The 20,539-nt window shown below is 44.6% G+C and overlaps 1 protein-coding gene across 1 annotated transcript in view; it reads left to right on the top strand.

Moving 5' to 3' along the window:
- TRPC1 (transient receptor potential cation channel subfamily C member 1) overlaps positions 1-19,935 on the top strand; it is a 441,909-nt gene extending 421,974 nt beyond the window's left edge. Inside the window, exons 12-13 of the mRNA XM_085633605.1 lie at positions 3,614-3,808; positions 19,107-19,935. Of these exons, the coding sequence (XP_085489731.1) occupies positions 3,614-3,808; positions 19,107-19,334 (423 nt within the window). The 3' untranslated portion in view covers positions 19,335-19,935. The remainder of the gene's footprint in view (positions 1-3,613; positions 3,809-19,106) is intronic.
- Positions 19,936-20,539: the final 604 nt, after the last annotated feature.

The following is a 20,539-nucleotide window of genomic DNA, read 5'->3' as shown; positions in this document are numbered from 1 at the left end:
AGCCTAGTGTCATGCCCGATATCATCATCCGGTAGTGACTGTTTAGACAAATGTCACTGTCCACGCTGGAATTTTTGAGGCACTGCTTAACCTGTTAAAAGTAAGACTAAAAATTCCAGATTGCAATGCACAGGTGGCCGCAAACCCAGGATGGGTTGAAGGTGTTCCACAACATGGAACCACTTCTCAACTTTGGTGAGGTGTGCATTCTGCCTTGCACCGGCTCAAATTCTGGTCAGGATTACTCTCATAGTGGTACCATGCACGAGCTTGTCAATAACTTCTATTCACAGCGCCAAGAAGCAGTTCATTCTGTGTTGTACACCAAACTTTATTAACGTCTTGTCATAGTCTCCGATTAGCGCAGATTTGAGCATCATGAACTATAATCTCCCTGACGTGGAAATCTTTTAATTGTTGTGATCTGCCTCTATTAAATGCATACATTGTTAGATGATAACTATTTCAGGTGCCTCAGTGAAAATAAACAAGGCTTGCCAAAACCACTAGGTCTGGGTTTGGAAGATGGTGCTAGTTACTATTTTTTTTGTTTCTGGTTTTGAAAAGGAGGTGCACTTGCCGACTCGGTGGTATTTAAACAGAACGCTCTATTGGGCATCCGTGTACATAGTTCTGTGAGTGTATGGCTACCGTAACGGGCTGGCCTGGGCCTTTCGTTGAGGTCGTTTGCAGGACTGACTGTTGTGATCGTGTTTCCTGTCAGTAAATGAGAGTAACATAGAAGGGTTCGGCAGTAGAGGCGTTTGCCTCTCTAGCCTGGATGACAGGGGGAGAGAGTGATGGTAGTAAAAGGGAGGGGGCGGCATTTTTCAATTCTTGCCTAGGGCGGCAAAACACCTAGAAACGGCCCTGCCTGGACGGGATCTCTGTAAGGTCAGTGCATTCGTCTGGCTGAACACGGCTTTTTGACAGCAGATTCAGTTGAGTCTGTGCTTTCGGAAACGCCAGCAGGTCACCTACCTAACTCCTAATGGCTTGGCTGGAACACTGAAGGTTAATGGTAAAGGCATTTGACATTTGCAGCAAACGCCCTGCATCCTCAAACCGCTCAAAGACCCCCTACGCCTCTTGAGACATCTCTTCAAAATGTAGAGAAAAGCCTGCCTCACACTCTTGAAGCGTATCCAAACCCATCAAAATAAGCAAGAACTCAATTATTTGTGGATGCCCGAATTCTGTTTCCATCAAGTAGAACCATCTAAACCACTCCTAACATCGCAGAAGAGGTGCATGAAGTCACATTGACATGTTTGTTTCCTAAAAATCACCTGCTCATGACTTCGGAGACAGTGGGGCTTGATGGGCTTCTAAGAGACCACTGCTGCAACATGTTGTGGAGGCCTTTTTCGATTTCTACCATTGATAACAATACGTTCCTATCATGTTCTGCCACATGCACATCATGATCTTCATAAAGGGGAAAGATACAACCACGTATGCCCTCAGTTCATGGACGTTGGGAATTCCAAATTGCACTTACTAGATATATTGGAATTCCTGCATTCCGGGAGTCTTTAGTTGCACGATTATTACGAGGTAAAACCAAATGAAATGTGTGCACGGAAATTACTGCAAGTTGTGAGTTTTGACGTTTGGCGTATTGTGGAAGATGAAGACGCAGAATTACAACATATTCCCTCCCGTAAGGGGCTTATATAGGAATGATGTGATAATACTGCACCTGTTACTTGGCCCACTTGTGGCATCGTATTATCAGGTGAGGTATTACCTCCTCAACTACTGGCCTCAGTAGAATGGGCTCAGTAGACTTTTTCTTAATTTTCTTAATCTTTTTTTTTTATTATATGATAAGCATCTAACAAGAATAAAAGTATACCTGCTTGTATGAAAACATTGAATGCTTTTATCATGTCAGTAATTAGTTCAGCTGGAAAAAAACATAGGAGTTATCTCTTCTAAAAAAAGAGGCAAATGTGGGTCGATAACTGTAAAGCCCGATCCAAGATGTCTGCTGCAGTCAGCCCAAAACAGTAATTGACTTAAATATACATAGGGGCAGACTTACTAACTTTTTGTGCTGTGTTTGCGTCACAAAGGTGAAGCAAACAACCACAATTTTTTTTTATTGTTTACCTTCCAACATAAAATTTGTTTTGTGCTGGAAACGCCCTAAAAGTAAAGTAAAGCAGTGTGAATGTGCTGTGCGTTACTTAGCATCAAGGGGGCCTTCCCATGCAACCACCAATGCTTTATGATGCAAAATCCTATCTACCAAAAATGTGAGACAGGTTTTACGCAAAAAAAATAACGCCATTTGAAAGCAGTTGTTAAAAGGAGAAATGTTTTCATTTATCCTCTCTTTTCCAACTTAGCATGTGTGCTGCACTGTGAAGCACACATACAAAATAGGAAAAGATTTAAAAGATGTCCTAGCATTGTATTTTGTACTGAGAGGAAACCCTTCCAATCAAAACCTATTCTAGACTCAAACACAGACCCTTGCCCTATGGCGCAAAAATGTGTGCGTGGCGCTCGGCAGCAAAGTTCTGCACCGGCGCTAGGGAGAGGAGAGTGCCATATCTCTGTAGATATGGCGCTCTCCTGCTCCCCCCCTGTCATGCAACGCAGCACAGTATTTTTGGCTGCTGCTCTGTGTTGGGTGACACTTTAGTAGATTTTGATGGGGGAAACTGTTTTTATTTCATTTTTTTTTTAGGTTTAGCAAACAACCAAAACATCAGCAGGTACATCTCATACATGACAGGTTCAACATCGTATTCATTCATTATTGCCACCAATACAACCGAAGGTACATTCATATGGTAACTCTGCCTACTCCTCTCCCTCTCGTTCCCGGGAGTGGTCCAAGCAATTTATGCATTCTTAGGGCCTGTTCTATGTTGCCTAGGTATTGTGAGTCTTGCATGGTGGGTTGTGTCATGTGTGTCCCAGCCTCCATCATTTCTAGGCCGTAATATCTCAGGCACGGCTGCCAAATCTTCCGTAACTTCTTGGGACACCCACTGGCCGTGTATGTCGTTTTTTCAGCCCCCATGTAAATGTCCATACTGGCCTGCCATTCTGCAATGGTAGGTAAGTCTGCCCTTCCCCAGTACTTAGCAATGTCACGCTTTGCCACTATGAGGCCTAAATTACTCAATAGGAGTTTACATCTGGGGACATCAATGTCAATGGGTATGCCCAAGAGGATATATTTAGGTTTCTAGTATGTTATTTAGTTCCTGTATTATTCATGACCAATATCTGTTTATTAGTGGGCACCCCCATAGGGTATGCACGAAGGTGCCATGGTCTGTTTTGCAGCATAGACAATCAGGTTTCTCTGCCCTGCCCATTCTATGGAGTCACACTCTATCGTAGTAGACCCTATGCAGGACCTTGAATTGTATCAGTCGTAGCCTGAGCTTAATCGCTACCTCCCTTGGGTGCATCAGTGCAGCTTCCGAGTCGATGTCTTCCAGTGGGCCTGTAGTTTCCTCCCACGTACTTCTGGTACTTTAGTTGATTTGCCCCATAGGCTTTTAAATGATAGGACACTCATGATATACTTGTTTGATGTATTTTGAACGCGTAACTTATTCATTGCTCCTATGCATCTTTATTCCTACAGAACCATGAAGACAAAGAGTGGAAGTTTGCCCGTGCAAAGCTATGGCTCAGCTACTTTGATGACAAATGCACCATGCCACCACCATTCAACATCATTCCTTCTCCTAAGACGATATGTTACCTCTTTAACAGCATCAGTAAATGGATCTGCTCTCATACCTCCACTGGCAAGGTGAAACGTCAGAACAGCCTGAAGGTGAGGAAAGTCCCGCAAAGCTGTAATTGCGCGGCCTGACCGAGACAGTATGGTTATTTACTACCAAGCAGAGGAAAGTTCCTGTGGTGTGGAACCATGGTTATATTTATAACATAAACAAGGGTGGTTATCCGTTCATACACAACGGGCAAACAAGCCGTCTAATTGCAGTGGTTTGAATTCTTACAAAGCATGTTTAGATATCCAGGTTTATTTTCCAAACATTAATGAGTTAGGGGAAGTTGGAAATCTATAGCAACCATTAACCAAGAAATAACATTTGCATGGCTTGTTTTCCTTCAGTGAAAGATAGCCTGATGGTTACAGGGACTCCTTGAGGAAAATTGACACTTTTGATCATTTCACTAATATCAATTTTTACTGCCATATGTAAAGCACATTGTTTGACATTCGGATAGGCCTTTGGAAGGGATAGTTGTCAGATTTCTACAATGCCATGCTGGAGGTGATCTAAGAACAAAGGGACTGATTATGTTTGTTTTTATGTCTCTGTGTATGTTAATAAGAGCTGATCAGCCATGTTGGTTGGTCCTGGAGGAATGGTTTTCTCCCTTGTATTATGTAAGTTTCAGCTTCTCAGCTGAAGGCCCACTCTGTTGTTTGATAGTGAAGAAACAATGATGTATGTGTAATTAGGTATGCACCCTGAATATTGATTCTGGAATACCGAGGCACGCAAATATCAAGGACAAAATATTGAATCTAAAATATTGAAAGGTAAGCAATATTTTCTTTACTTAACTCCACCTATAGGCACCTTGGTTTTATAGATATACATCGATGTAGAGTTAGGAATCGTAAATCTATACTTCCCCATGTGCACTTTTCTTTTGATATTTTGTTCCTTGATAGTCTGTCCACGATATTCATGCATGTCGTTATTCTCAGCCTCAGAAGTACAACTGTGTAATTAGTTCATGTTGTCTAAATATTTGGCATGATTTTATGCAGTAATAGTCACTCTGAGGTTTATGGGTCTGCTTGCTCCACAACCATGCAACTCACAACTCTGGCAATGCACACGTCACAAAATCTAAACCAACATACAAAACAACATGCCCACCCACCAGACACGACAGAACAACTCACAATGGTAACCTGGGCAAGCCCTGCACATGAGCCATCAACGGCATGGCACCTCAGCCACACACTAGCCGAATGTGGGGAGAGGTTGCAACCAGGCATGTGTGAAGGAGGCAGGAGAACCATGACTGGGAAAGCACACAATGCCAAGAGTGGCAGAGATGTGCTGGACAGACCGCAGTATGCAGAACACACCCATATCCATGGTGACACATACCACTGGTGTATGGAGTGTGGTGGACAGTGGATGCAACCATGTCCCCCCCGGCCAGTGGGGGAGTTTGCGCAAATGTTGCCTGTTACGTCCCCCCCCCCCGTAAGGGTGAGCGGAGTGGGATTGCCCGGCGTTCGCCACGCCAGCGTAGGGGTGTGAATAAAAAGCATGTAGCCCTCGGCGTGGTTCACTTCCTCAAAGCCCAACGTCTCTGCCAGGGCGGTGCCTCTCACCACGGCACGAGGCCGACGCCGTCCTCGTGAGCGGAGTTGCCTGCGATCCTGTGCGCCTGCCATACCCCGGCCCACTGGACCCCGAAACCGCCAGGCCCGCCCCTGCGCAGCCAGGCCACACTGATCACCTGCCGACACCGGCGTGTGTCAAGGAGGGTCCACCACGTGCCAGTGCAAGCTCCAAGCACCAGTTCTGTGACTTCTGCAGCCTCCGCAGACCATCGCTGGCCCCCCCGACGCTGGCTCACATTACTCCTTCTACAATCACATACTACACCGGCGTCCTCTTCGGCCCAGTAGGTTCCATATGTGAAACTGTATCCTGAGTCCTGAATGGCAGTGGCCCCAAAGCCTGGGCAGCGGCCACAGCACCAGACCTCCCCGATCAGTGAGGCATAGTTCCATATGGGCATCTTGCGACACGTGGTGCCACTAACCTTGTTCAATGCCAGCCGGCCACACGTGGTGCCACTAACCGTGTCCAATGCCAGCCAGCCACACGTGATGCCACTAACCCTGTTCAACGCCAGCCGGCCACACGTGGATGAGGGACCAAGACTACCCTGCGGACCAGTAGGTCCCACACCCAGCACCTAGTCGTGAATCACGAATGGCAGTGTCCACACCACTGGTCGCGCGGAGAGGAGGAAGATGCGGCTCAGTCCGGACGAAACCCGGGTCACAGTCATGGAGGTGACCGAACACTATCAACAACTGATGACCTGGTGCCATCAACCCTGTTCATCGCAAGTCCGCGTCATGTGGTGCCACTGAACCTGAACTATGCAGGCCAGTGGGGCCATCCAACCTATGCCGGCGTCACTCGGTGAATGGCCCGTGCCGAACGCTACCTCAGGCCTACACTGCGGTCCATTAGGTCACACATGTGGAACTGTGTTTTGGGTAAGATGTGGAGGAATCCACACCATTGGACACGCCTCATCGCAGGAGGCATCCCCTAACTGCACTAGTGCCGCTAACTCTGTGCGCAATGAATCATGGGCATCATCTGTTTGGACCCTGGTGGGGTCAGAGCCCATGGCCTGGTGGTTTTCTGCATCTTCTTCTGGCTGGACCGGACTTGGTGTCCGACACGTGTCTGTTCCATTCATCTCCACAATAGTGACTGTATCAGTGTGGGCCTGCTCTCTGCATACTGCCCTGGGGGTACACCTTCCACTGTCCCTAGAGACACTCCCGGACAAGGCCTCTTGTCATCCCGTGGACCTGCTCCTGCACCCGTGACCCTGCCCCAGTGCACCGCAAGTCAGCGGCCCATGGCGGCAGGCCCATGCAGGACGTTGTGCATCCGGGCCACTAACTCTGTGCAGCACAAATCATGGGGCCTTTATGGTTGTATGGTTTTGTCCTTTACGATGTACACTGTTGTCGATTTCTGACTGCACCAGCCTGCCCTTGCCGGCTGGTGTGCACATACCCCACACACATCCAACACAGGTGTCACTCGGTAAGTGTGCCTGCTAATAAATGTGGCCGTGCGCACGTGCCCGTAGCCATTCACACCATCTGAGCAAGTGTGTCCGTGTGTTCATTGTGTCAGCTTGATGTGCACGGGCCCTGCAACATCACAGTGTGCTGTCTTCTGCGGATGTTGCAATGTCATCTCAGCGTTGGCAGTGACCCTGGACATGTAGCCCCGCACCTGTCTCCCGGCATGCACAGGCTGCGTGTGCTGGTTTGGCAGGGCGTCGTCCGAATGTGGCCCGGTGCAATAAGTGCGGTAAGTGTGTCTCTGTATTGGGGTGTTGTCGCCACCAAGGCCACAGTACACAATGTTGCAATGTGGCATGTACCATGAGGGCGGGCCCGCAGGTACGGCGACATGTAGGAGCGCTAGGTCGCTCGGGGTCTTGGCACAAGCATGCCAGGTGTGATGTGTATCAGTCTTGCGGATGCATGAGTCTGTTGCTTGTCCTCATTCGCTGCGCGGTCCCAGCCAGCCATGGGCTGGACACCTGTGTCTGCCCTGTCCGGACCATTGGCCTATACCCAAGTGGGCGCACACCTTCGAAGGCCAGCATCGCGGTGTTGTTGGCATGGCGCTGGACATGCGCGGTCAGGCATTAGAATGGTGTCCCGTAGGAGTGCACGTGATGCAAGCGTGCAGCGCACACAAGTGTGGGTGCCCGTGGCAGGGCGGAGCAGCTGTGTGGCAATGTGACACACAGTGAGTCCGCTTATGTGCATCGTGCTGGGATTATCATCCATGATTCTCAGGGTCGCAGACGTCCCACTACACCCACAACCGGCCTCTGTACATCTCCTGTATGCATGCAGCTGGCGAAGTCAACGTAGTGATAAAAGGTCCTTTTTCTGTACTATTAGGCGGTAGCACATCTGCAGCTCCGAGCAGGAACTTGCATGTGCCCAGCACCTCCTGACAGGTACGATGACATTTGCTTGCGAATCCCACACTACGTACTGCCTGGCTTGAGGCCAATGTGTACACATCCCACACGCAGTAGTCCTTGGTCGTAGTTGGCGTGCGTGATATGGCCTTCGCACGTACTCCCACCCCACCCAAGGCCTGCACCCGTTGCACACAGACACTGCTCATTGCACCGAGCTGTGCCATTTCATCCTCCGGACTGTCTCAGGGCAAGCCAGTGCCGCTTCAAGCAGAGCCACTGACGCAATGGCAGACCATCCCGGACACATGGTCTACTCCAGTCATGTGGAGCTGTCCCGTGCACGTCTGCTGCATGTACTGGGGGCACTGCCGTTGGCAGTGCTGCGGATCAGTTACCGGGTGGGCTTCCGCCTTGCGCACGTCACCTGTGTGCAGCCTGTGTTGCATTGTCGCTCATGCATACTCGAGTGGTCCATGGATATCTGCCTCTCCAACGTAACGGTAGCTGACCTGGATTTCGACGTGTGTGTGCGCCCCCTGTTAGACCACGACCAGGATTGTCACCAGGATGACTGCTTATGGCATGCATGGATGTTCGGCATGCAGGCTGGAAACTGGACCTGGGAGATTGCACGAATCGTCGCATGCAGGGAGCACATTGAGCCACTGCCCGATTGGGCTTTGGTGCACATTGGGTCCACTGGTTGGAGTCAGCACATCTGTCCTGGTCAGCTGATGGATTACATCGACGACATGTCAGATGTGGTGGCCGACAATCGCTCATTGGAGATGTTGGCCTACGCAGCTGCACTCGCATTCATGGACGAGTGACAAGGTACCTGCAGCCGCAACTGGATGTGAGCCATTCCACTTGTCACGACACATGGTTGCATGTTGTGGATATGGTCACAAGTCCAGAGACGACAGTGGAAATGACTACATCGGCCAGGACTCATGTTCCAGGCGCGGACAACCAACGCGGGTTGGCACTGACTTGTGTTGGTGAGGGACTCCCCCGAGATGGACATGAGCGCTTTCCTACGTTCCTCATTCAGACATGCTGCTGCATTTGTCTGCATATCGTGGCACTTATCTTGGCCGTACTGACTCGCACTTGTTGATAAAGTTTCCGCACTTTCACTTGTCTCCAACTGTATGTCACGGACTCTCTGGCTCCGTGCCATCCATGCATTGCTACCCCATCAGGACTGTGTGTTTGCACATGTGCATTATCATGTCCCTGTTTTGTGCTTTGCCAGATGCGTATGACTGTTTACTGGCCACAGGCGGGTGCACTTGTGTCCTGTGTTTGGTTGTGCACAAGTTGGTGTTTGAACCACATTGTGTTGGATGTTGGGGTGCTCTGCTTCCTATGTGTGTGTGCTGCATTGTGTGTGAGATGTCCCTTCAGCTCTGATTTGGCTCACCCTTCTCCCTTTCAGACGGTGTTGTGTTCACTTCTGTGCCTGTTCAGTGGTCTGACATTGCCGGGTTGTGTAACTTGTGCACCTGGTTAGTGTTGTTGCTCATGGACATGGTTTGTCTGCTGTTGTGCTGTGCTTAGTTGTGCATGTCTGCCATTGTGCCCATCTCCCCCCGTCCCCCAGTCCCTGCTCGTTCCTCTCCCTGTTGCTGTTGTGTCTGTTGTTTGGTGCAGTTTGTGGTCCCCGATTCCTGCCACCATCTCCAGACTGATGTGGTGGACCCCATTTCCTCCATGTCATCCAGCTCCTGGTGTTGCGCTGGACTCCCACCTCCGGTGTGCATTGCTGCCTTCTTGTTGTTGGCGTGTCTGCTTGTTTGTGCCTTTCGCATCATTGCTGGAGTTCTGGTTTTGTGCCATTGTCCTCTTCCGCTCTCAGGCTGCATTCATCTTGTCCAAGTTGGGCTGCCATGTACAATGTTTTGTTGCCAATGGGTTTGGTGGGGTTGTCTACTGACTCGGGTTGCCTCTATTGTGGTTGGCTGTTGTTTTATGTTTGGTCTGTCTTACTTTTTCAGGCTTTTGTAGTGCTTATTCCTGCCTGCCGTGTGTTTCGCGGTCCTGGTGGTGCTTATCCCTGCTTTCCTCATTGCGGATGAGCTCATCGCATGTTTTCTGGTGTTGTGGTTTGTGTTTTTATCTCCGTCGGGGTGGTTGTATCGTGTACATTGGCCGCGTTTTCGGAAGACTATTGCATGGTACCTCCTTGTTGTGAATTCCACGTTGACATGGGGTTATTTTTCCGCGATGTTGAGAGTTGCGTTAAGCTACTCTTGCGGTAGTTATCACACGTTCTTGTGAATATGCCCCTATGTGTAGTCCATGTCCTTGATATTGGCAGCATGGATTCTCTCTGTTATGGACACATTATACGAGTCCATGAGACTTGGAATGGATGCTCCGCCGGACTCAGTGACGGTTAGGAACCTGGTGGGACCGAAATATTTCTGAATTCTAGATCCCTTTGTAAAGTATTATATGACCAGCTTCAGTACTGGTCCTAGGCTGTTGTCTCAAGATAACCGCCTCTGTTTCTATATCTCTTCTGACTAGGGCATATGCCTTATGCTCAGCTCATAAGCTATGTTAAGTTAGTGGCTCTGTATAAATGCAGCTAACTCTAGACACTCTCTATCAAACAAGTCCTTTTTTTCGGTGTACATAGAAAATGAGGTGAAGGGCAGAGGCTCTGTTAGTTATGTTACCGCCTGGCAAGGAGATAAGGGCCAGAGCCCCTCCATCTGTAGGCACTGCTCCAAAACCCTTCTACCATGTGAGTTCTTCCTCTGCTCGATGCCACAGTACAATCCTTTCCCACATCCATGTTGCAAATCATGCACCAGCACACCTCACATCTCCAACTCAACAGAATATTCCACTCATCAACACCCACTGTAAACACACTGTACACACTCACCACCTCATGCTCATCAATCCACTGAGCGCCACAACATGCTGTCAGCATAGCTGACCACATTACTCCCAATAATCTAGACGCCATTGTTGATACAGAATCCTGGCTCACTCTAGCTAATACACACTTTACCAATGACCTTGTCCTTTAAGATAGCAGCATCCAGCACATCAGCTGGTGAAATCAACTAGGAGGGCCTGTCATAGTCAGTGTCTGGACCAAACATGCAATGCCAGACTGGCCTACCGGTCACCAGGCGTTTCAGTGGGCTGCAGGGTGGGGGCCGGTTTCACTGCCGGTGGGAGCCAGTTTTGTAGCTGGAGACCTGCCGGCCACATTCCTACTTGCAGCGCTTCGAAATAAACAATACAAAAACAAATGCTTTAAAGTACTTCTTAAGCACGCTTTCATGCACTTCTTATGACATCACATTTTATATCACCAATGACATGTGAAGTCTATGGCGGCGCTTGTTATACTTAAGTCAATTACGTATAACTGGTAATTTTCAGTGGTTCTTTTGTTTTAAAACTGTTTTTTATTATTATAGATGTTGCACACCTATATGAGTGTGTGTATAGGATATTTTAATGTTTTTATTCAACAATATTCTGAAGTATACTTGACAGAAAAATATTTTACAGTTGAGTGTGGAACACACATTTTATCATCATAATTACAGTCCACACTGCAGAGCTTTTACATTGTTAACGATCCTAGAATTATGGAAAATGGAGAACCAAATTTTGCAACAAGGTCATCTAATTCTGCAACATAAAGTGCAAATTATGCTGCATATTCTTAGCAGTGTTATTTTTTATGCATGTGAGATACAAACAAAAATTTGGTTTAATCTGTTAATTGTGCAAACTTTGTGGAAAAGTATGTTGCAAATGCAGTAAATCCATATTCATGCTGTAAACACTGCAGCCAAAGAATTGCCAAAATTCACTGACCATCAACATTGCCAATTCTTTTTTTAACAATTTATTCAACTAACCTAAACATTCTAATTTCAATCAGGGCCCATTGTTATGTGCAGTTCAAGAAAATAACTTTTTCAAGCTACGTACGCCCAAATAAATATTTAATATTAAAAATATGTAACGGGTGTTGTGTAATATCCTAAAATCCACTGAAATTCACCACTTATGATTCAGTAAACTAACCATATCGTGGTCCCCCATTATACACTGCTTATGACCTGACATAATACATCACTTATGACATCTTGAATTACCTCATTGCTGACATCACTGATGACATCTCAAATTACATTATTAATGCCACTGATTACATCATCCTTGATACTGCTATTGACAGTTTAGATTTTTTTAATAACGTGAAAGACGGGCAAAACCTCTTTTTTGGAATTCATTGTTTTGGATGTACTGTGTTTGTAACAATGTAATTCCAAGATAATTGATAGATTTTTATTGGTTAAGTTTCTTATTTTGCCACATAATGGTGGATGTCTTCTTCTGCAGTGATAGTCTAATGTTTCTATACTGGTTAGAAAGGTGTATATTGCACTTTCCATACTTCTATACAAAGGAAGTGTATGTTTATTTGGGGCTATTCTTCTGTTTGCCTATGTATTTGTTAATGTATGTTGCATGGTGATAAAGTGTATGTGATCTTGCTTGTGGTACTTTAATTGACTCTATGTTTTTCTTTGTATTCATCGGTGGACGTCTGGTCTTATGATTCTAGTGGAAAGTAATGGAGTAATTCTAAATCATACTGTGTGCATTGTAATTTGATATTCAGTGTCTTTCAGCAGTTGTGTGGTTTATTTTGGTGTTTGCTTTATGTTGTTGTAGTGCATGTTTATGTGAGGCCCAGCCACTGCAATGAGAGCCGAGCTGAAGGGGTGCTGCATTTTGAACTATTTTTATGGGATTACAAGCACTTGCTGGAGAGTACCTTGTGTGCCAAGCAATTTTCAGGCAGTGATAAAAATGTCAAGATAACTCTGGTGATTAATGCATCTGCTGAGAGATAATTTTGACTCATCATAAAGTAGCACAAAGGGTTCATCTGCTGCACAGCACATGTAACATTAAAGCACATGTAACATGCAGGTCACAGAATTGCATTTTTTATAGATAGCTCAGTGGGTTAATTGCAGTTTATGAGTTACAAACATACTAATGAAGCACAGTGAGCTGTGAACTGGCATCAAAGAGTTGTGTGCAAACTGCAAGTCATAGGTTTAGAACCTTATGATTTTTCCCTAGTCTTTCTTTGCTAAAAAGGGTTTGTTTGAATAGAAATACATTTTTATTAGTAAAGCTAACTCCAACCACTGTGTTGCATTTTAAATTCTGAGTTTGCGCATCTCCAGGCCAAGCACTCATAAAATAAACTGCCTACCAATATGGATAACATATGACTCTGACACTTTGTAGTCTTCATTTTTTTATGTAACATTTCCTATACACTGATTTACACACTCTGTATAATGTGTATGTGCTATAAAGTACTGTGACACTGTATTGGCAAACATAGTGATTTAAAAAAAAATCAATATATAGGAGAGAGGGGCTATGGAGAGATTAGGGGCAATCTTGGAGGGTGGGAGGTAGAGAATCCAAGACGAAGGAAGTCACTGGGGCGACAACTAAGATTGTCGCACCAGGCGCCACCAGTGCTACGGCCGGCCATAGTTTATGTTGTTTGTTTTACAGTAGTTTGCTTCAGTTTTAATCTGTCTTAATACTGCTGTATGTGTTTTAAAACAAGCTTTATTTCTAATGGTATCGTAGAGAGTTAATGTGTAAACAAAATGTATGTTTTTATCGTAGTGGATAGAGTAATACTACTTTGCGTATTCACAAGCAAATGGCGTTGACTAATAATACTGTAATTAGTGTATCATTGATTAGCTTAGGTGAGACACTTAGTAAATAATGATCTACTTAAAAGTGTTGTGTTAAGACGAAATGAGCTGCGTATTGGTTCCATCAGTGATGTCATCACTAATGTAATTTGAGATGTCATCAGTGATATCAATGACGTCACTTAACATGGTATGAGCAATGTAGTAGTTGAGGTCATAAGCAGTGCATGACAGGGGTACAAGTTATACTTAGTTTACCCAATAATAACTGGCGAATCTCAGTGGCTTTTAGGTTTTGTTTTCCAACTAAAATGACACTTAAACTGTGTTTTTTAGTGAATTTCAAAGATTTATTACGGCCATCCAGTGTCACATGTTTGAAGGCTGTGAGCAGTGGGGAGTGGCAGTATGTGACATATTAGTAAATAATTAGTAAATTAACACTTTTTTGCCCCCCCCCATCCCCCGGGTAATGTGCCCTTTGTTGACGAATTTGCATGAAACTCCATTTTGCAAGCTTAAGCTAAACACATTAAGGGTCTGCCAAATGTCATACCAGTGTGTGATAAGGCACCAACGATATTAGTAAATAAAATCATTTTAACCCCTTCTTTAAATTTATACCGTTTATCAGATCACCCTGAAATCTGATAAATCCTGCAATGAGATGAACTTCCTAAGAGCTTGTCAAATACCATGCAGGTCCACTAACCAACACTCAGGTTATTGTCAAATGAACCCATTTTTGACTCACCTTTTTTAACTCTAGTCTTCCTTGATGGAGTTGCATAGCAAATATTTTTTATTGCTCACCATCAAATGTTATCCTTCGGGATTGATTGCCATAAAACGTAACCTAACCTAACATAAAACCAAACATACAAATGGAAAACAAAATATGCTAAATGTTTGCCAAATTTCATGTGGACTCGTGGAGTGTTGGCCGCAGGGAACTTTTGGATGTGGTAAATTCACTGGAAAAACAAAGGTTAATGTGAAATCAAGGTTATCTTTAGTTATAAAACCTCAATGGATCCTTAAAAAACCCTCATAAATTCACAAAAAAAACCACACTGTTAAAGTGCAATTATGTTTACGAATTAAAACCCCAAAAATCACTGAAGGCTGTGCGCAGCAGGAGTTGGCCACCTGCAAAGAGTTGGGTGCAGGAATTGGCCATAGGCCATGTCCTGAAGCCACCCATACAAACATGATTAAAGGCCCTTTGCTGCAGGCTTTGGCGTCCCACAACAGAATGGGCACACGGCCTGGAGCCAGTCCCTATTGCGCACAGCCGAAGCCCGTGTGCAGTGATGATTAGTTATAAATAGAACTAGGGTTCCCAAAACCATTTCCATGGGGAACAATATCAAAAACACAAACTCAAATTTCACAAGTGAGCTAAACATGGTGTTTCCAAGTGTTGAGCAAATCTGTAATGCGGTGCCAAGTTATTAGCAAATAAATCATTTTTTTACCACCCCTCATATTTAACTTTGCCTCCCTCCTTATTGGATCTGCATGAAACATGCTATTGCTGTGCTGGGTTTAACATATAAACAGCCTGCTAAATTTCATTTATATTCAATAGTTATCAGCTCATTAAATATTTTCCCCACCCTATTAACTTTGGCTGCTCTTGAAGAATCTGTGCAAACCTTACCACGTTCACAGAAAATTAAACGTGCTAAATGTTGGCCAGATTTCATGTAGATTGCCTAATGATTCCATAGTTATTAACAAATTTCCTTTTTTTATCACCCCTTTTAAATGTCACTCTTAACAAATGGGCAAGTTTGATATAATTTTGTTCAGCAATTTTGTGTTGACAACCAAGTAATCCTATGGGAGAGAAAATGGGAAATGTAGCTTTTGGGATCCTCCCGGGTGTTATGCCCCCACTTGGTGGGCTTACACAAAAATGGCCATGAGAACCCCAGCATGGATGCACTTTTTGGGAAACAAAATACTTTAACTTATGATTAAAAAAACCTACAAAAATTAACTTAGGTTAAAAGGATGTTCTAGTTAAGTGAAGAAACCACTGAAATTCACCAGTTAGAGTTTACTAAACTAACTATAATGTGCACCCCTGCTGTGCACTGCTTATGATTTCACATATTACAAAAGGAGGCGGTAGTACACTGCATGGTACATCGGCACACAATTAGCCCAGATGTATTGTGGGAAATGCAGTGCATCATAACAGCACCCCAAAACGATGTGTTGCTCTCTACTGCATAAGGACAACTATGCTGAAACGTGTTTAGAGATATACAATACTGACTGCGCCAACAAGGCTGAAAAAATAAAGACTGTCTCTGAAGTAAGTGCTATTATGAAACTGCATTTACAATAATGCATTGGAATGAACTTAGTACTTTGATGTGAGGCAGCGTACTCCCACCGTCTTATTTACTTCACATATGGCATCACTCATGACATGTTCAATGATATAATTGATGAGATCTCAAATTACATTATAGAAGACATCACTCATGACATAATCCAATTTATGTGACAGTCTGGTATAAACTTATCAGAATAAAAGTTATTCTGCAAGGTACATCTACAAATACTTTTCTATGCCACTTTACTGCGAAAGGGTGTAAGCTTTTGTAACATGCTTGGCCTCCTAATGGGTCTTGGGTGTGTGAAGGAATTGAGCTCTCTGTGAATGGTTGTTAACAGGGCGTACTCTGTGCACGGCAGAGACTTGCCGACTTGTGCCTTGTTCACTTCCCACAAGAGGTCTGCTATCTGTAAAAGCTTTGCTAATCGGTAAAGGTTGTATGTAGGAGGTGCTTACTCTCTTAAGGGGCCTTGGCTTTGAAGAGAAAGTGGGTTCTTCATTAGAAGTTGTCCATATGAGTAAAGACTATACGCACCAGGTACTTGCGTAATCATGTGTGCTTGATTACGCACAAGAGGTCTGCTATCTGGAAACTGTTCGATACAGGGTGAAGGCCTTGCGTAGTAGGGCCTTCACCACCTACGAGACGTTCGGGGTCTAGAGGGAGTTGGCTCTCCGTGGAGCGGTTCTGCTCAGAGTGGTGAATGTTCTCAGTAGGTACTTTTCTACCCCTGTGTAGTTCATTGCCCATGAGAGGTCTGCTATCCACTAAAGGCTTGGTACAGGACTAAGGCTCAGTCTATTAGGGGCTTGGCCTCCTAATGGGGCTTGGGGGTCTGGAGGGAGTAGAATCTCTATGAAGAGTTGTTCACAGGGCGAAGTCCATGTGCAGCCGGACTTTGCCCACCCATGTGTGGTTGATTGCCCACATGAGGTCAGCTATTCACAACGTGTTTGGTACAGGGCGAAGACTGTCCATAGGAGAAGCTTGGTTCATCTGAGGGGGCTTGTGTGTCTCAAGGGAAATTTATGCTTCACATGATTGTGCGCCATTCAACATGTCATGAGTGATGTGACATGTAAGGTTCGTTTTTAACTTCAACCACTCAAAAAAACTGAAAAAAGACAAATAAAATTCAAAACCTAAAAAAAACTTCCAAAAAAATATTATTTATAGAAATGCCTATTTTGGTTTACAAAAAGGAAAAACATTCATGTAGTTTGTTATGTGTCTCTTTATATAGGTATATTATAATAGTCTGCTGTAGCAGTCTATATATTATAATAACTGGTAAGTCTATTGTTATAAGTGTTTCTAAGCCCAAACGCTTATAATAATACATTTATCTCACATTTATAAACATTTTGCATCAAGTTTCTGTTACTACGTAATGCAGAATTTATATTTGAATTTATAAACTGACAGAAACAATTATTTTCAATTAATTTGTAAGCAATACTAGTAATGCACTGCCTTGCATTTGTTTGCATCAAGACAGTGTTCAAAGGGTGTTGTATGGGGGTTGCTATGCACTCACCCATGTATGTGTGCTACTTTGTACAATACACATACATAGAGGTAATAGTCTTAAAGGATATTATTAGTGCAGGAAGGGATACCTTTCTGCACAAGAAATGTCCTGAACACTACACATGCACTGTATCGGTACACCTGCCCACGGAAGTGGAAGTGTATACAAAGTATATCATCACGTTCAGACAGCACAACTGCACCATTTGTTTCTACATGTACAATAATTCTTTGTAGGGTGAAAGCCAACCAATGCGGCATGGATGTCTGGAGGGAGTGGCGTCTCCATGAAGACATCTGCACAAGTCAATGGGGGTGTGTGTAGCAGGGACTTGCCCACCTAACGGGGCTTAGGTGTTAGGAGGGAGTGGACTCTTCATAAAGAGGTGAAGGGTGTGCGTGGTAGGGGCTTTGCCACCTAATGGGTCCTGGGTGTCTGAAGGGGAAGGGTGTGCATAATAGGAGCTTGCCCATCTAATGGGGAGCTGAGTGGACCCCTATGTACTCTCACAGGCCAACCAATGCAGCATGGATGTCTGGAGGGAGGGGGCTCTCCGTGAAGACAACTGCACAAGTCAAAGGGTGTGTGTAGCAGGACCTTGCCCACCTAATGGGGCTTAGGTGTAAGGAGGAAGTGGAGTTTTCATATAGAGTTCTGTACGAGGCGAAGGGTGTGCGTAGTAGGGGCTTGGCCACCTAATGGGTCCTGGGTGTCTGGAGGGGAAGGGTGTGCATAGTAGGAGCTTGCCCACTTAATGAGTCTAGATGAAGTGGACTCTCCCTAACTTCTGCCCACAATTTTTTCAAAAACGTTTGTTGGTCCGGCAGTACAAGCAAGGAGAAATGAAGATATTTCTCATTGTTACGCCTGCCCTGGGGAGGCGTAGCATTTTGACGCATTCCCAGGTCTACCACTTATAGTAAATCTGGGAATACACCAAACTCCATGTGTTTTGCAAGGAAACACCCACGCACCTCCCATGGAACACCTCCCTGGGGCAGAGTAACGTAACGCAGCGATTTGCATTGCGTTGCGTTACTCTAGATTTATCAAGCCACTCAGGGCCACGCAAGGGGGTCTTGCGTGGCTTGATAAATTGCATCCTAAGGGATGTGTCGCTTTTGCACCCCGTTGGGTGATGCAAAAGCGACGCAACCCCTCGATAAATACGACTCTAGGTCTCCATTTCCAGTGTTAACGATCATGCGCTGTGCCTACACGTTTATGCTCTTCGCTTTGTTAAGGCTTCAGTTTGAAAGAGCTGCCGTTGTATGGTGAGAAGAGTCGGTGCATGTGTAGTATCAGTTTCCCCGGTTTTGTGTTTCAACAGCAGTGTGCAGTTCCACCTCTACAGGGATTGGTTTCCCATTGTAGTAAATTGCTTATCGACTGACAACATTGAAATGAATTCATAAGTTACTTTTAGTGCTCAGAGAATGCCTAATAATTCCTGCCAAAATGTGCAAATGTACTCATACCGGAAAACAGATTGTTATGTAGCTTTCTGTGATGCTAGACAAAGTTTGCGTACACACAATGACTTGTGATTTCGCTGAGAATGTACAGAATACATGCCAATCACCCGATTCCCCTGGGAGACTCCCAATTTCTGAAACAAAAAATGGCTTTATTTTGGCCGTCCGATTATTCAATTTTTTACCACCTACTTTCCTCTTCTGATATGTTGGGATGCATGGTACAGCTAGCCCAGCAGCGTCATAATCTAAGAAATACTTTTTTGTGTTTTTGAAGGAATGGAAGAGTCTGAGGCAAAAGCGTGACGAGAACTACCAGAAGGTGATGTGCTGCCTGGTTCACCGGTACCTGACCTCCATGAGGCAGAAGATGCAGAGCACAGACCAGGCGACCGTGGAAAACCTCAACGAGCTGCGCCAGGACTTATCCAAATTCAGAAACGAGATGAGAGACCTGCTTGGGTTCCGAACGTCGAAATATGCCATGTTTTATCCAAGAAATTAGCTTGTGGGCATCCAGTCACAGGACTGTGGCGCATTCACTGTGAAGGCGTTTAGGAACTGAATGTCCATTCACATTAATGCAGGAGAGAGGGTGGCTTGGACAGAGCTTTTATAAAAACAGGAGCTGTTGTATCATATGTAATATATTTGTACATAGGTGTCCACGAATTTATTTAAAGTATGAGACTGTATAGGTATCGTATGGAAGAGTCATAGAAAAACTTTTAACAAAAGATATATGTAATGTGATAATTTTGCTCACACATCTCCTCTATTCAAACGAGCTTTGTCTATTTTTTCTTTTCTTTTCCTATGTCGAACTATCATCTGCTTGTTTTTGTGTTTCTTATTTTCTCTCTCTGGTTGCAGACCCTGGAAAATTCTGCATTTTTTTTGTTACACCAATCCAGAATGATTTGATGCTTTTTTTTTAATCAACGCTTCATGCACTTTTCACTTTTAGTCGCTCTGTTTAGACACAGCTCAATAAATCCGTCCTAATTTTTACAAATAATTTTAAAATTTATTTTGGTCTCGGGTGAAAACACCGAGCACCTCTGAATGCGAGGTTTAAAATGAAATAAATGACACGTTCCTTTTTACGTGTGGCGTTTGCCAAGTCCTTTTGATTTTACTAAACCTATACACATAATTTACATATAGAGGCTTTCAGCGAACCTTCTTCATCCATTGGTCTGCTCCTATGTCATTCACATTTTCTTGCAAATATTCAGAATACACCATGGACAATGGTTCAGCCCACTTAAGCCACTGGCTAACTTCACAGTGAGTGACGGCATTCGTTTTTTTTCAAAAAGGATAACAGCCATATACAAAGTAGTTCCCTTCAGTGCCAGACACTAATATGGCAATGCATGTTTTTGGGGACAAAAAATATTTTTGCTTTTGGCCAATGTTTTCTTTTTTTTATACTAGTGAAGTCCTGGCTGATCCATCAGCAATAAAGTTTTACAAAAACCTTGCCAAAATAAAATAAGCATTGAAAAAAGCCAAAAGCCTTGCAGCCAGTTCCAGGCCTATTAGCTTTGGCAATGCTTGTTTCATTTTTTGAGCAGTGTTCAGAATGAAGGATATCTTTGGGAAATCCGAGAGTGTGATTGATAGCCTAAACAACTTGTGACGTTGCCTCGGGAACATGGCAGCTTCGAAAAACAAACTAGGGGCCAGATTTATTTGTGCGCTGCA

This window comes from Triturus cristatus, chromosome 11, assembly GCF_964204655.1.
Source record: "Triturus cristatus chromosome 11, aTriCri1.1, whole genome shotgun sequence".
NCBI classification, from domain to species: domain Eukaryota; kingdom Metazoa; phylum Chordata; class Amphibia; order Caudata; family Salamandridae; genus Triturus; species Triturus cristatus.
This window is presented reverse-complemented; position numbering and strand designations above follow the sequence as displayed.